This window comes from Kockovaella imperatae (genome assembly GCF_002102565.1).
Source record: "Kockovaella imperatae strain NRRL Y-17943 chromosome Unknown BD324scaffold_13, whole genome shotgun sequence".
In the NCBI taxonomy this organism is placed as follows: Eukaryota; Fungi; Basidiomycota; class Tremellomycetes; order Tremellales; family Cuniculitremaceae; genus Kockovaella; species Kockovaella imperatae.
Genome location: NW_019028953.1, coordinates 55,371 through 69,776, shown reverse-complemented (window position 1 = coordinate 69,776; position 14,406 = coordinate 55,371). Strand labels below are relative to the sequence as shown.

The 14,406-nt window shown below is 52.7% G+C and overlaps 5 protein-coding genes across 5 annotated transcripts; 2 read left to right on the top strand and 3 right to left on the bottom strand.

Moving 5' to 3' along the window:
- Nucleotides 1-154: 154 nt before the first annotated feature.
- Nucleotides 155-3,395, top strand: BD324DRAFT_634351 (cystathionine beta-lyase). The gene is made up of 7 exons (XM_022016720.1): nt 155-731; nt 789-1,397; nt 1,451-1,844; nt 1,892-2,526; nt 2,586-2,793; nt 2,842-3,001; nt 3,055-3,395. Exons 1-7 carry the CDS (start codon nt 232-234, stop codon nt 3,321-3,323), a joined length of 2,775 nt encoding a protein of 924 aa, XP_021868897.1. The 5' UTR covers nt 155-231; the 3' UTR covers nt 3,324-3,395.
- A 162-nt stretch (nt 3,396-3,557) lies between these two features.
- Nucleotides 3,558-4,868, top strand: BD324DRAFT_583137 (hypothetical protein; the record flags this gene model as incomplete). The annotated part of the gene is made up of 3 exons (XM_022013597.1): nt 3,558-4,002; nt 4,068-4,717; nt 4,773-4,868. The coding sequence occupies 3 exons, from the start codon at nt 3,558-3,560 to the stop codon at nt 4,866-4,868; spliced, it is 1,191 nt and encodes a 396-aa protein (XP_021868896.1).
- Nucleotides 4,869-5,288: 420 nt separating this feature from the next.
- On the bottom strand, nt 5,289-7,462 carry BD324DRAFT_609858 (hypothetical protein; the record flags this gene model as incomplete). The annotated part of the gene is made up of 4 exons (XM_022014175.1): nt 5,289-6,502; nt 6,552-6,708; nt 6,894-6,977; nt 7,025-7,462. 4 exons carry the CDS (start codon nt 7,460-7,462, stop codon nt 5,289-5,291), a joined length of 1,893 nt encoding a protein of 630 aa, XP_021868895.1.
- A 1,452-nt stretch (nt 7,463-8,914) lies between these two features.
- On the bottom strand, nt 8,915-9,518 carry BD324DRAFT_634347 (hypothetical protein). The gene is made up of 2 exons (XM_022016719.1): nt 9,141-9,518; nt 8,915-9,102 (listed from the first exon to the last, which is right to left on the bottom strand). The coding sequence occupies exons 1-2, from the start codon at nt 9,340-9,342 to the stop codon at nt 9,035-9,037; spliced, it is 270 nt and encodes an 89-aa protein (XP_021868894.1). The 5' UTR covers nt 9,343-9,518; the 3' UTR covers nt 8,915-9,034.
- A 1,443-nt stretch (nt 9,519-10,961) lies between these two features.
- Nucleotides 10,962-13,796, bottom strand: BD324DRAFT_582998 (protein-vacuolar targeting-related protein; the record flags this gene model as incomplete). Its single annotated transcript, XM_022013591.1, has 13 exons — nt 10,962-11,225; nt 11,281-11,631; nt 11,667-11,719; nt 11,768-11,912; nt 11,947-12,027; nt 12,078-12,431; nt 12,486-12,590; nt 12,637-12,756; nt 12,797-12,896; nt 12,945-13,122; nt 13,174-13,282; nt 13,339-13,538; nt 13,634-13,796. 13 exons carry the CDS (start codon nt 13,794-13,796, stop codon nt 10,962-10,964), a joined length of 2,223 nt encoding a protein of 740 aa, XP_021868893.1.
- Between the last annotated feature and the right edge of the window lie 610 nt (nt 13,797-14,406).

The following is a 14,406-nucleotide window of genomic DNA, read 5'->3' as shown; positions in this document are numbered from 1 at the left end:
CTGTGATATTCAAAAACTTGCATCATGGTCGCTGGTCGCGAGATCACGGCGGCGATGACCGCCCAGATGCTAGCTGCATCCTTACGTCAGCTTTTGAAATCTGATGATGTGCTTGAATTTTCCCCTCCATCTTCTCAGGCGGCCCCCGAGGTGACTCTCGACTCATTCGCAATCCCACTTCATCTACCTATCTACCTTGTGGATGTGAATTCTGTGGAATACAACGATAGCATGACTACCCCTCCAACACCTTCTGACTCGGCTTCTCTGGCCACATCCATCTTCTCACTACCTCAAAAGGGACGGACCGAAGCTGAACAGCGACTTGCACGGTCCGCCAATTGGAGGTTTTCAACATTATGCGCTGCGGTAGATACCAAAGATCAATATGGTGCTAGCTCGACCCCAATCTACCAGACTGCGACGTTCAAGGGCATGGATGGACAGTATGATTATACTAGATCAGGGAACCCGACTCGTGGAGGATTAGAATCTCATCTGGCCAGGCTGTACGGTGCGACTCAAACGTTTGCATTGTCAACGGGGATGACCTGCTTGGATATGATCTTGAGACTGGTCAAGCCTGGTGAAACGATCTTGGCTGGAGATGACCTGTATGGTGGCACCAACCGACTCTTGACGTATCTCGGTACGCATGGAGGCATCGACGTGAGGCACGTCGATACAACCCGAGTGGAAGAGCTCCTTCCTCACCTTGGTCCGGGAAACAAGTGAGCACCATACCAGCTCTGACTCTTGCGGGCCTTCCTGCTGATGTACCCTCTCAGAGTCAAAGCCGTCCTTCTGGAATCCCCTACCAATCCACTGCTCAAAATTGCAGACATTCGAAATATTTCCAAAGCGGTCAAGGCTGGTTCCCCCGCTGCACTAGTCATCGTTGACAACACCATGATGTCTCCTTACCTTCAACGACCCCTCGAACTCGGGGCGGATATCGTGTATGATTCCGCTACGAAATACCTGTCAGGTCATCATGATCTCATGGCTGGAATTATCGCAGTTGCCGACCCGGACATTGCCAAATCCATTGCGTATCTTATCAATTCTGTCGGGTCAGGTCTGGCGCCATTCGACAGTTTCCTCCTTCTTCGAGGCATCAAGACAATGTCCATCCGAATGGACAGACAATTATTGACAGCTCAATTGGTCGCTACTTACTTGGACGAGCTGGGCTTCTTGACTCATTATCCGGGCCTGAAGCGTCATCCAAAGTATGACATTCACTGGAGCCAAGCCAGTGGAGCAGGGGCAGTGTTGAGTTTCGTCACGGGTGACAAGGCAATGAGCGAGAGGATCGTCGGTGGCACCAGGTTATGGGGCATCAGTGTGTCGTTTGGAGCTGTCAACAGTCTCATTTCGATGCCTTGTCTCATGTCGTGAGTGATTGTAGAAATATCCCATGGCGTTTGCTGAGCCGTCTTTCTGTTAGGCATGCCTCCATCTCAGCCGCCGTCAGAGCTGAGCGCGGATTGCCGGAGAACCTCATCCGTCTGTGTTGCGGTATCGAAGATCCACGAGACCTAATCGATGATTTGGAACACGCCCTGCTCGCTGCTGGTGCCATTGTTCCGGATCACTCATATGAAGCCGTCTCCAGACATGCCTCGGAAGAAATTTACAATCATGACCCCGATGCCTGGATTCTGGAGCGTGCAAGAGCCTACACTCGACCCAAAGGGACTGATATGGAGAAGCTTGTCAAGGGAGTTCAGGCAGGCCTTGGGTTGGGAGATGTGGAGAGGAAAACCATCAAGAGCGATATCGTTGTCTCTGCCCCGGGCAAGGTCATCTTGTTCGGAGAGCATGCAGTGGTCCATGGCGTGGTGAGCTATTCCATTCGCGTCGCTCGGAACCAGCTGACATCTGCCAGTCTGCCGTAGCTACCTCTGTCGATCTGAGATGCTTCGGAGTTCTGTCACCACGTTCGGATTCCAAGGTCGCACTTGAAGTTCCAGACCTGAACGTAGAAGCAGAATGGGATATATCTGCTCTTCCTTGGAACCTCTTGCCAGTCCATATCGATGGATCCCGTCGAGTCGCGGATAAAGAACTTGATCCGCCCCTCCTCGCCGCCATCGAATCCCTGATCACATCCAATGACGTAGCGAATCCTGCCATCGGTTCCCAACTCGCTTTCTTGTACCTCTACATGGTGATCTCTGCCAAAGAGTCCAATGCTCCATCCGGCACTTTCACCGCCTCTTCCAATTTGCCTATCGGTGCTGGATTGGGCTCATCAGCAGCTTATTCGACGTGCATTGCATCCGCCTTGCTCCTGGCGCACAATCACATTGACAATCCTGCCTTGGGCGAGTCTTTCTCGTCTTCTGGTCCTGGGATATCCCCTGGTGATACGGATCTGATCGATGGTTGGGCATTCTTGTCTGAAAAAGTCTTGCATGGAAATCCAAGTGGGATAGACAATGCCGTATCGGTCAGAGGGGGTGCTGTGAGTTTTACCCGCTCAGTCGGAGGCAGGAAAGGTGGATTAGAAACTCTGAATGGGTGAGTTCTTATTCAAAAAACGGCACCGTTGCGCTCAACTTGTACTGACTGCTTTTCAGTTTCTCTTCGGTCAGATTACTCTTGACAGACACACACGTGCCTCGCGACACTAAATCACTCGTTGCTGGGGTTGCTGCGAAACGATTAGCAGAGCCGGCCTTGGTGGACTCGACATTCGACTCGATTCAATCCATCAGTGACGAAGCGAGGGGTTTGCTGGGTGGACAATCTCACGTCGGCAGGGACAGACTAGTCCATCGCCTCTCGGTGAGTATTTGAGGCACGCGCGATGACCTCGTCTAACACAACGCCCAGGCCATGATCACGGAAAATCATCAACACCTTGTGACGCTTGGCGTCTCTCATCCCAGTCTTGAAATGATCGTCTCAGCGACATCTGCCGAGCCTTTCAACCTCTCAACCAAATTGACAGGTGCAGGAGGTGGAGGATGCGCAGTGACGTTGATTCCGGACGGTGGGTCCCAATGAGCTACCACGCAGGGATGTGCTGCTGACCGCCCGTCGTAGACTTTCCCGATACCGAACTTGATTCTCTCCTGTCGACTCTTCGAAACATGGGATTCACTCCCCATCTCACCTCGCTCGGTGTCCCTGGTCTCGGCATTCTCTCTTCGTCCGGTTCCTCCGCTTCTCCGAGCCAATCAACAGATGTGTTGCCGACGGACGAGGGGAACAACGATGGAATGGTGGTGCCTAAACGAGCGGCGCTAAGAGAAGCTGGCCGAGACGGATTGGCATCGTGGGCAAGGGGCCTGGGTCCCTGGAGCTATACCTAGGCGTGTGAGGTGTAAGAACTGGAGGCTAGATGCTTGTATGACTTTTTCTCATGTAATATGTGTATGACGAAATGACCGTCACCACTGAGGCGCGGGAACTCAAGGAATGACCGGAATAAGCGAGGCGGAATGACGATTCGATCATTTTCACTTGGCGAACAGTACCTCGACTTTGATTCACACCATCCGCTCAGAATGGTCACTAAATCGACCTCGAGCACTCGAGACTCCAGCATGGATCCACCCGTAGAGGGTAGATCTTCCGCTCTCGCTGGAACCGAGGAGGCGGCCACCGAATCCTCCCGTTCGCTACTCATTCTCACCGCCCGAGACGTCGACAAGGTCCTCTCGACCCTCGACCTCAAGCAAGCGATAGAATCCCAACGTCATGCATTCTCCGTACACTCGGGGTGTTCTCAGACTGGCAGTGATGAAGGAGAATTTACACAATCCATACCACTTCAAACTCCACCTCGGATTACTCTGTCCTGTCAAGCCTATACTTCCCTCTTTATGCCGTCTCAAGTTCCTTCATTGGGAACGGGTATCAAGATTGTTTCTGTCCCTTCCTCCGATGGGCAAGGTTTACCCGCTACGAATCTCCTGTTAGACGAAACCAGTGGCAAGGTCAAAGCCGTGATCAATGCTAGAAAATTGACAGCGTTGAGGAATGCAGCTGGTATGTCCACCTTCCACCTGGAGGGTTTATGAGAATGGCTGATGACATGATGATCTCCAATTTAGGGTCTGCATTGTTCCTTCAAACCTTCCCGGCTCCTCGTAAACCGACCAGCCTGTTGATATTCGGTACTGGAGCGCAGGCGTACGCTCATGCCGTTATCATATTGAAGCTCTTCCAATCTATCAAATCGCTTATCATCGTCGCTCGAGCAAAGACCGTTCGAGCACATCACTTAATCGAAGCCCTTCGCAAGGATTTCTCAAATGTCGATATCACGCTAGGCATCTCTGATACGACCAAGTCTCAATCTACCGACGACACAGACAATCCGAGACCTCCCGCTGGTTCTGAACCCCCCTTCAATCTCTCCCAAGCTGTCCATAATGCCAATATCATTCTGACACTCACCCCTTCCACTTCACCGTTGTTCAATGCCGTCGACGTCACGTCGCATACGAGATTGGTCCTTGTGGGATCTTATAAGCCAAGCATGCGAGAAGTATCTGACGAATTGATCATGAGGTCCGGGGTCCTTGTGGTGGATACAGCAGAGGGTTGCCTGAAAGAAGCTGGCGAAGTGATCAGTTCCGGTATCGCCAATGTGGAGGGAGCAGGCATCATTGAACTTGGACAGTGTCTCGGAGAAAGCGATTCGGCCCTCATGCACCGAGAGCGCGTCGAGAAGACTGGCGATGTGGTCATTTTCAAGTCTGTAGGTCACAGATACCCCTCGGTTGTAACCGTTGCACCAGACTGACATTGACCAGGTTGGCTTCGGTGTGCAAGACATCGCTATAACTCACCTTGTATTACAGGAAGCTATGACTCAAGGATTGGGTACGACCATCCCAGATTATGATTAGACAGATAGAAGCTATTGATACTTGACGACCCGACCCTGCGACACTTTTACCTGATTCTCTATCTCGAGACGAGTATATGCGTGCCGATTCTTGACCGACTGGACATTTATATACAGTAAGCTTCGTCTGTACATACTGCTACAGTGGGTCTTTCATGGGCGTTCTGAAGAGAGACGCGCCATGCTAAACCTTGAACTTGTAATCGATGCTTCTATCGGAGTTTATGATGCAAGATGAATGAGAGTGATGTCTTGAGGAGATGTGGTCGTTCGTGCATGTAGTCATGCGGTCATGAGAAGATAATGATGATGATGATGACGGGGCGATGATAATTCGGGCGGTATGACTGCCACAAATTTAGGAGGTACAGGTGATTACAGGTGTCGTTGGAGAGAAGCATATGCGCCATGCTTCCGATGTCTACCGGAACATATCTCTGAAACTCGGTAGGTCCCTCTTCGCAGATGATTCAGACACCGTGTTGAGCTGCTGAGCTCGTTCCCCCTCTGACCTGTTGCTGGGAAGAGAAGCCGAGGTGAGTCTATCCCAGACGCCATTGTTAGACGGGGGAAGAGGCATCTCGAATGATTTCCGTTTGTTCGAAGTCGCTTCGTTCCGAGACCCAAGGTGCTTCAGGGGTGAACCTGGCTGGGAGCGATATTGAGTCGGTTTCGTATCGCTCGATTTGCGCATCTCCAGGTCGACGGGTGATTGAGCAAATTTCGACATTATCTGATGAGTGCCATCGGCGCCGACGCTGGCGATGGTTGGTCCAGATTGGCATTTGAATGCTTGATCGGGCTGGACACCACGAGCAGACATATTGATATCGCCGTCTTGAGACATCATGACGGATCCCTCCGACCACTTTCGATCCGAATTCAAAGACGACCTGAACCAATCTCTTGAACTGTGAGACTCGGTCAACGGACCAGTGCGCGACGTACGCGCACTGTCTGTCCTTGATCGGGACAGCTCAGGTTCAGGATGATATCCTGGCATGGCGGGTGAAGAAGTCGTCAGGGATCCAGAGCGCGATGGAACATGATCGTAATGGTGTACGGCCAGTGAGTGGAATGAATCCCTTGAACGACCGCCCGCGACCTCGTGTGCCATCGGCCCAGTCAGTGTGAGGTTGACGAGACTCGGCGGAAGCTCGGATGGCCGAGTTCCATCGAATGACTGAGGTCTGGAGTGGTTGTTGAGCTGAGGTAGGGAGTCTTTTTTTGTGGGATTAGGGGCGGAATGGGAATGATGTGGAAGCGGTGGAAGGGCGGGACTGAGGGGTGAGGTGACTGACTGAGGACTCGGTCGGAGAGTCCATGGATCGTTCAATGAAGGACTGCGAGCATATGATTGAAATGCTCCACCTGAACGACCTGCCAACGGTCTGCACGAGACGGGTGCGTCCAGAGGACCATGCAAGTTGCTCTCTCTCCGAGTCGAACTCTTCGGTGACAAGCGATGTGGACTGGGTTGCGGGTGTCGATGAGGGTGGGAGAAGGCTTGTAGACGCTCATCTTCGTCCAGCTCCCACATGGTTGAAGCTCGATTCGGACGGTCAGAGCGAGACAACCTCCTGGAAGATTCAGCGTGTGAAGCGGATTGAGACAGTGACCAGTCTGGCTCTTCGCCTGTGGGCACAAGTCAGTACAGCACCGAACAGCTGTGGTGTCAACCCACCATCTTCATCAACGTCTGATGCCCGATCAGCACCTTCTTCTAGTGAGACGCCGAGGTATCCCGTCGCTGCTCCAGATTCCGCTGCCCAAGCTGTGACTCTATCCCTATCGGCAGCTTTGGTAGCTTCCAAGGTGAGTCGACGAGAACGGGGTGAGCTCTGAAGGTCTGCATAGTCCGCCGGATCTGAATTGTCGGGTACGGTATGGGTGGCAATTTGCTTTCGGAAAGTTTGCCTGCGATTCTGAGTGGAGTGGGGAAAAAAAATTGTGGTCAGTCAAAATCTTCATAGCTCAGGTATGTGTGGATGGGTGGCAAATGCTCAAGAGGGGGCTCAAGACTCACTTGGAACCAGACCTGAACTTGACGACCAGTCAGTCCGACCTGTTTTGCCACCGCTTCTCGTTCGCCAGTCCCGGGAAATTTTGTCTGCAAAAAGGATCAGATGATGCGGACCGGCAGCCAAGGTGACTCACCGCTCTCCACAATTTCGATAGGGTGGCCTGCTGTTGATGGGTCATCAAGACCCGTGTCCTCTTCTTCTTCCGTTGACCGTTGTCATTCTCCCCATCTGAATCTCGCTCCAGGCTTTCTACGGGACTGTGCAGCGGACTCTCTCGGAGCAACTCTCCGGATTCCGGCTCGGGGTCCGTTTCGAGAGCATAGAATTGTCCAGAAACGACCCGATCTGGCGGATGGCGCCTGATGGTGAAGGACTCGGAGTATGCGGATGGTATAGAGTCGCCAGATAGATGCGAGGCCATAGGTACACTCGGTGTGATATCAGACGCAGCTCGGGGTACATGTGACAAAGTCGAAGACTCGCCCGGTCCTCGCATCTCTGAGCCGGAGAAATCTGTCGCCCATTGCGGTGGCTCCGATGGACCACCAAGAGTATCCACGCGTCGAGACATGTTCGAGTCGTTGTATGTCGGAGACCAAGGAGGTGGATGAATGACAGAAGTCGGGGAGGATGCCCGAAATGAAATGGGCCGATCGAGATCTAAGGCTGTGTGACTCGGGATTGGCAGCGATATCGATTGTTCCACCACTAATCCTGATGGCAATGGCAGGGAGTCAAAATCTACCTCGTCTGCTAAGTAAGAGAGCGCAAGTCTAGCTGAAGACTTGTCAAAGACTGCCGGGGGCCGAGTCGAAATTTTTGTTGTTGCTGCTCCAACAAGTCTTCTTGGAGATGCTGCATTGATGAGACTCTGATGACTGATGCTATGAGAATAGACCGTCGGGGGCCGAAGGCCAAGAAGCGGCCTTGAATTGTCTACTGGAGGCAATAATGGGGGGGTGCGTAATGGGGACTGAGATAATTGAATCTTTTTCGTTGACTCTCGGCAGCTTGCCAAGATGGGTTCTTCGGAATCTCCGAGAGGGTGCAACGTGTGGGTCAGGTGGGGCGGCGGAGGCGGCCCTTGAGGGTAACGATGATCCCTCGAACCATGCAGCAGTGATGATGATGATGATGATGTTGGACGGGATGCGTGGTCGACAATCAAGTTTTTAATTGTATGAGGGTTGTTGCCGGTTTCTGAGGTGGTGGTGGTGCATTGTCCGAGAAACGATGAAATAGGGTCAAAATCACGATGTCCCGAGCTTAATTTCAAGCGCCGAGGGTCAGGGGTCTGATTCCCAACGAATGGCGGTCGATCTGATCGGATCTGGTGGCATAGCCACGCGCTCTCTTCTTTGGCGGCCGGTCGGGCGTCGGCGGCGTCGGCGTCGGCTCGTTTCCTTGTTTTCACAACAGTCTCCCTCACTACTGCCGCCGCCAAAGGGGCTGCCTGACCATGAGGATTATGCCCTAGACCTGGCTGTGGAGTGTCGATGAGACCATGGGCTCCGATACCATGGACTGCATGGACGATCATGGTTCCTCCATCGCCTCGGGCAAACCCTGGGTCCATGCTGCCTTTGTGTGGAGGAAGCAGCTGGTTTGGAAAAAGGGGCCAAGGCAGAGAGAAGCAGGGCAGCCGCCTCTTCCCTGTTTCCCTCCCCAAGGCGGATCTCCAGCTACTCACCCGTCGGTCCCTCTCACACCTCCACAATCCGCGCGGCAGCCGAGACAAGAGAGAAAGAAGGAGGGGCGTAAAATTAAATTTTTATTTAGAATTTAGCCGGTGCCATGAGAAGCGAGAGGGAGAGAGGGGGAGTGGGCGCGGTGGGCAGACCAGTTGTAGCAAGCAGACAAGCAGCAGCGACAGGGTCGACACAACGTTGCTGCTGCTCTCTTACACCTGGAGTGGAGATTGAGCGACGATAAGACAGCTGTCCAGGCGGATTATTGTCAGCAGAGATATTGAAAATTAAAGCAGAAGCAAACGCCGGAGCGATCTCAAGAGGCATACGTAGTGGATAGAAACTCGTTATGATTGGTAAGATTCCAATCACGAGCGTTTCCATTGGAGGGGCGTGTCAGAAAAACTGGGTGGGAAGAAAGAGACCTTTGGGGGAATTGTGGCACTCTGAGCTTCTCACTGGATCCCCCGTCGGTTCGACATGAGGCTGTGGTGGACAGGACGGGGCAGGGGCAAGGGCAGGGGTGGGCAGCGAGAAAATCACATCGGCTTACCCGGTCAGAAGGGTCCTGGTGGCTGTTCCACTTCTCAGCCCTAGAGATACCACAACCGCCTTCCCGTCTCGATAAGCTTGACAGATGATTCTCCGCCACACCTGGGTAAAATCGGACGCCAAGACCCGGGCTGTCGGTGACCTTCACGTGAAGCGCAGCTGTAGAGCTCGTGAGCCCGTGACCGACGCACGCAAGCCTGAGAAGATTCATCAGCCTAATCAAGTCTTCTAACAAGAATACCCTTGGCGCTTAAAATGGGGGTCAATTGATCCACCCTGAGATGGGATTGACCGGTACGCCGTTCTAGGATGTACGACAATGATACAGTCCAATGAATGCGTCATGAAATGGATGTGATGACGGTGGGGAACTCATTGTGTCCTGGGACTCACCAACGAAACCAAATGTGAGATTCCAGTGAAAGAGGACCCGCCTGTTTTCGAGCCAGGCACGTTCGTCGCCGCCGTCGAAGCTTCTCGGTAACGTGATCAGGGCCGTCGCCCGCGCCCTGCTGCGGGCCTAATAATGGGCGCGAAGTCAGTCGGTGATTTTGGGGGCAATCGTTTGGGAGCTGTGAATGGTCGTGGACGGATTCGAGAGCAGTCTCTTGCAGTGTCTAGATGAAGTGCTTCTCGCTATCGAAGATTTGAGGCAGACTGACTGCATTGGCACCCTTGAGCCGACCAGAGGAAGCCAGTGTCCACTCACAGGATCGAGCCGCGTATCTGTCTCTGCAAGAGACTGGACAATGCTGGGAGGCCTCTGATAAAGTCTTCAGGTCATGCGCCAGAGTTCAGCCCCGAATTGCAAGACCAGTTGCAAGCTAGGCTGGGGACACCTACACAGGCTACGATTGTCAGGATCAGAGCGTCTATCGATAGCTGACCTACACCACTGACGATGGAGATCTGCAGAATGGTCCTCCACAATACTTCTGTCTCCCGTCCAAGATCTGTCCGGATTTCGATACCTCCAAGTCGATAAGCAAGTCCGAGGTCGATACGTGCAGAGTCAGACGGGAGCCAGGTGGATACAATGAAATTTTGGGTGGAACTCAACCTCAAGGAACGGTGGTGGTGGTGGTGGTGGTAGGTGGTGTGCACAGAATCAAATGATCCACAGCGGACGAATAGAAGCAACCAAGACCGAGTCGACACTCAGTGCCCTCAAGACCTTGGATATTGTTGAACCTGTGGAGTGAGTGAGAATGCACACAGGAGACGGCGAGAGTGGTTCACTGGGTTCAGGTGCAAGGCTGATAGCCAAAGGGATTCACCTACTTCACTCCCAAAGGGATCACACTTCTAGCGCATTCATGTGTATGTTGCATCCTTTCAAAGGTATCTCACCCAATGGTCGACATGCCACCGACATGACATTGCCTCTGGTGGGGAATGAGGGCTGTTCAAGAGCTGCCAAATTGTCCAGTGGTCGGTCCTCTGAAGGCATTGCATCTGATCTCATCAGGCTTCATCTCTGCGGCGAAGTCACTTGACCGCAGATGACGGATAGGTGGCCCATTCATGACGACAAACGGGAACCCGACCCTCGCTAACATTATTCATCCGTACTTCTCGGGACTTTAACAAGGTTCTGCAGGTATCGACATGTACTCCACAAACGGAAGGACAATCAGTCCTCTGCTCTTGGCGAGCATGACGGTGAACTCGAGAACCTCCGCCGGACAAACTGCTAGCCTCATTAGTTAAAGGTAGCATTGTTACCAAATTTGTGTATCTCTCGGCCGGTGTGACGGACCACGGTCGACGGGAGACAGATGACATGATATAAGTGTCGTTTTGCTTCGAGCTCGCTCGCTCGCTCGCTAGCTACAACGGAGCGTTGCCCCAGGGATGCTCTTTCACCCATTCTCCACCAAACTCTTCGTACTCTGCTCTAGTAATTCTAGCACTCTTCGCTTGCTCCGTTCGGCTCCACAGCGCAATACCTTTCCACGCGTCCAATCGAGGATCTTTGTCTGGCGAGGAGAGTATCTTGAGTGGAGCACGGAATGGGAGTAAAGGGGTCAAGGTGTTGCGAAGCCGTGTATGTAAGCCAGAGATGACCGAAGATCCACCAGTGAGGAATATTCCCTACGAGCCAGACAGTGTCAGCTACCTTTCTTACCAACCCACGAGACGATCGCACCTGCATCATCCGTTTCCTTTGCTCCTCTTCAAAGCCATTCAGCAACCATCCGCTGTTCTCTCCCACGCCAGCACAATCCACTCCAAACATGCTAGGTTGAAACCATGTCTCCGGTACACGGATCCTCTCGACATTGAGATGCAATTGATGACTCTGCTTCAAGTCTTCGGGCTCGTATCGGCCGTTTGAACCTCCGCGCACAAAAGCGTTGACCAAGGCATTCTTGGCGTGAGCCTGACCTTGCATCGTGTCTTCTTCCGTGAATGTCGGGTCAAACTGAAGCAAGCGAGTCTCGATGGACTGGAGTTGGGACTGATCCTCCTCCTCTGCCTCCGACTCGTCTTCACCGCTCTACACCGTGAGCAGTCTTCGTGCAGCGCACCTACAATCTCGCGATACACCATCCAATCTGAATCATCCATTCCGAAACCGTCATCATCTGAAGTCATAAGCTTTCCGAAGCCCCCGAGGCATATCTAAACCTCACCATCGCCGTTCTTCTTTCTCTTCTTGTTCGTGTCGTCCGCTGCGAGGTTGGCTAGACTCTTCATACGACTCTGACTAGCAACGGATTTTCGATTGCCAAGCTGAGCGCGGCGCTTCTTGCGATCCGCAATACGGTTGATCACGGCCTGCGAATAAGCAACGGACAGTCCTCTCACTCACGTCTTGCTCTGCACGGAGCTTGTTGGCCCATCCAGTAAGGTCAGTGGCTCTCTCTGATTCCTCTTGACGCTTCTCCTCGTCCTTAACAACAGTCAGGCCTCATCCTCATCTCAAGTCACAGAACAGCCCACCTTCTTCGCCTGCTCCTTCTTCTTTTCCTCCCTTGCCTTGACCCTAGTTTCCCAGCCCGCCTTCATCAACTTTTGCCGCCTCTTCTCCTTGACTTCCTCTTCCGTCAACTCTTCATCCGGTCTGTCGACCAAGGGGAAGACTGGCTCTTCCTCAGGCTCGATATCCTCGCCAGCTTCCTTCTTCTGCTTCCGACGGATATCACTTTCAGTCTTTTTGATCCAGGATTCCATCTCAGCCTCGCTCTCAAACGGAGTGAGCTCTTGCAGGCGATTGACGAAGTCGGCGCGTTTGAGAGTGGGTCGCTCAGCAAGTAATTGTTTGTAGTCTTCCAATTCTACCATTTTCGCAGCAAGCTGAGGCAGACATCAGACCTCGACACACGAGAAGAAAAAAGCGCAAGAGCTCACCTTTTCGGCCCTCTGCTTCGCTTGCATTTCCTGTAATCGTTTTCCCTGCTCTCGCCGCCGGTCGAGAGCAGCAGCAATCTCTGCGTCGGTCTTTTCCACCACGTCCTGGTAACATCAGCACCTATACTCGCGGACGACGGGAGCACCTCACGGGCTGCGCGTACGGAAACTGGACAACGGTAGACATCTTCGCCATATTCTCTGGGCTCTCCAGCAAGCGAAGCTCCTCTTCGTAGTTACTGGCGAAGTAACAAGTCTCATGGTACATGAACTGATAGAGATCAGCCTAGCCTCCTATGTGGACAACTCACGGTCGCCTGAGAAGATGTAACTTTGACCGGGAATCCAGGGTACTTGAGCTGCGCCAGTCGAAGTAGAGTTTCAGCAGCTTGCGCCCCTCCCCAAGGTATTCTGGAAGGGTACGATCAGGTCTGCACCCTATCACGACTATCTACTGACCTCTTTGCCCTACTGAGGAGTCCTTTGCCATTGCAGACCGGGATGATGGTCGTTGCGTTGTGTCCCAGGCTGATAGCCAGACCGTCCGGATGCGCGCTTTGTGAAAAAGCAAAGAGGGAGTCGATACCAAAGGTCACTGATGGACAATTATATAGCTCAAACAGCATTTCCGAAGTCACTGCAGATCCCCGTCAACAGGAGAGTTCAGTTAAGTATTCATCTGGCTCACTTGCTCGAGTGAATAGTGGATTGGCCAGTCGTTCAGTCATGACGATAGGTTGCTCTATCCTTGTCGAGTCAATCCCGAGAGTCAGAAATGTATAGTCAAGAGCATTCTCCTGTCTCAAGGGATCAATCAAAGACTCATTGACTTGTCGGGAATTTCCCCACTCACCAAAATATCCCCATGAATCAAGAGATCCCCGTCAAACATGCTCCTGATATTGGCTCGCGAGCTAGCATCTGCATCCGTATCTTGTCCGAATAAGAGAATGTTTCGATTCTGCTTGCGCTCCTTGTACCTCGACACCACGTTCAGCCGGTCTATGTACGGTGTCGACATGCTGGAGAATCCAGCTCGCCACGAATGGGATCCTATGACATGCTTTAGCCTTGTCCCGCCACCGTCAAGAAGCTCTCTCGCAGCAGAAGCTCCACTGATGGATACGAGTAAACGGAATGGCTCTCACCATTATCTATGCAGATGGCCGGATCTGTCCCGTCCAGCGAATGATAATCGAACGGCTGTTGGACCGTTGCCTGATAATTGGTCGTTTCAGGTATGTAAATAGTCCGTGAGCCCTGTCGGGACTTTGAGGGTCCAGCTCCGTTTGAGGGCTCGTCAATGTCCATGCCGAGTCCTGAACGCTGTTCTACGTTCAAAATGGTCGATGATGGACGATTGAGAGCGAGTTGCACCTCGAAAACAGCACGCCTGCCAAACGATGTCGTCGATAACGTAACAATTGGGAAAAAGTCGGTCCGAAATGCTCGAAATGCTCGTCCGGGTCTCCATCATTTTTGATTGACCTTTGTGGATTCTCCTGTCAGCGCCTACTCGCAAGAGGATGGCCATGGCGAAAGAGAGTCACGAAGTCAATCTTAATGGTCAACTCTGTACATAGGTCCTCAAGAAGCACGGATTCTTGAGCGATGAGGCCCATATTCCGTGTTCGCCGACCAGCGGAGGTCCTCAAGCCTACATGGCGATTCCGACATTGCTCCGGCCTGACAGTCAGTATGGGTGACCCTGCGGTAGCATCGAGGCCACTCTCCTCTTCTTCGTTCTTACAAGCCAAACGAAAGCCTAAAGATGGCATAGTCACGGAGCTAACGATGGATGAGCTGCCCACCGCGCCTATGAGTTCGACAGTGTTGGGATTTGATCCATCCGTCCCTCTGAAAGAACGCAAAGCTCGTAGATCCAAAAAGGCCTCTCAGGAACAAGATGCCCCTCGGGAGG

Coding starts and splice junctions, on each gene's coding strand:
- BD324DRAFT_634351 (XM_022016720.1), top strand. CDS start 232: ATGACTACCCCTCCAACACCTTCTGACTCGGCTTCTCTGGCCACATCC. Junction 732..788: donor CACCTTGGTCCGGGAAACAA/GTGAGCACCATA, acceptor GTACCCTCTCAG/AGTCAAAGCCGTCCTTCTGG. Junction 2,527..2,585: donor GGATTAGAAACTCTGAATGG/GTGAGTTCTTAT, acceptor ACTGCTTTTCAG/TTTCTCTTCGGTCAGATTAC.
- BD324DRAFT_634347 (XM_022016719.1), bottom strand. CDS start 9,342: ATGAATCTTCTCAGGCTTGCGTGCGTCGGTCACGGGCTCACGAGCTCT. Junction 9,103..9,140: donor GAACAGCCACCAGGACCCTT/CTGACCGGGTAA, acceptor CTCGCTGCCCAC/CCCTGCCCTTGCCCCTGCCC.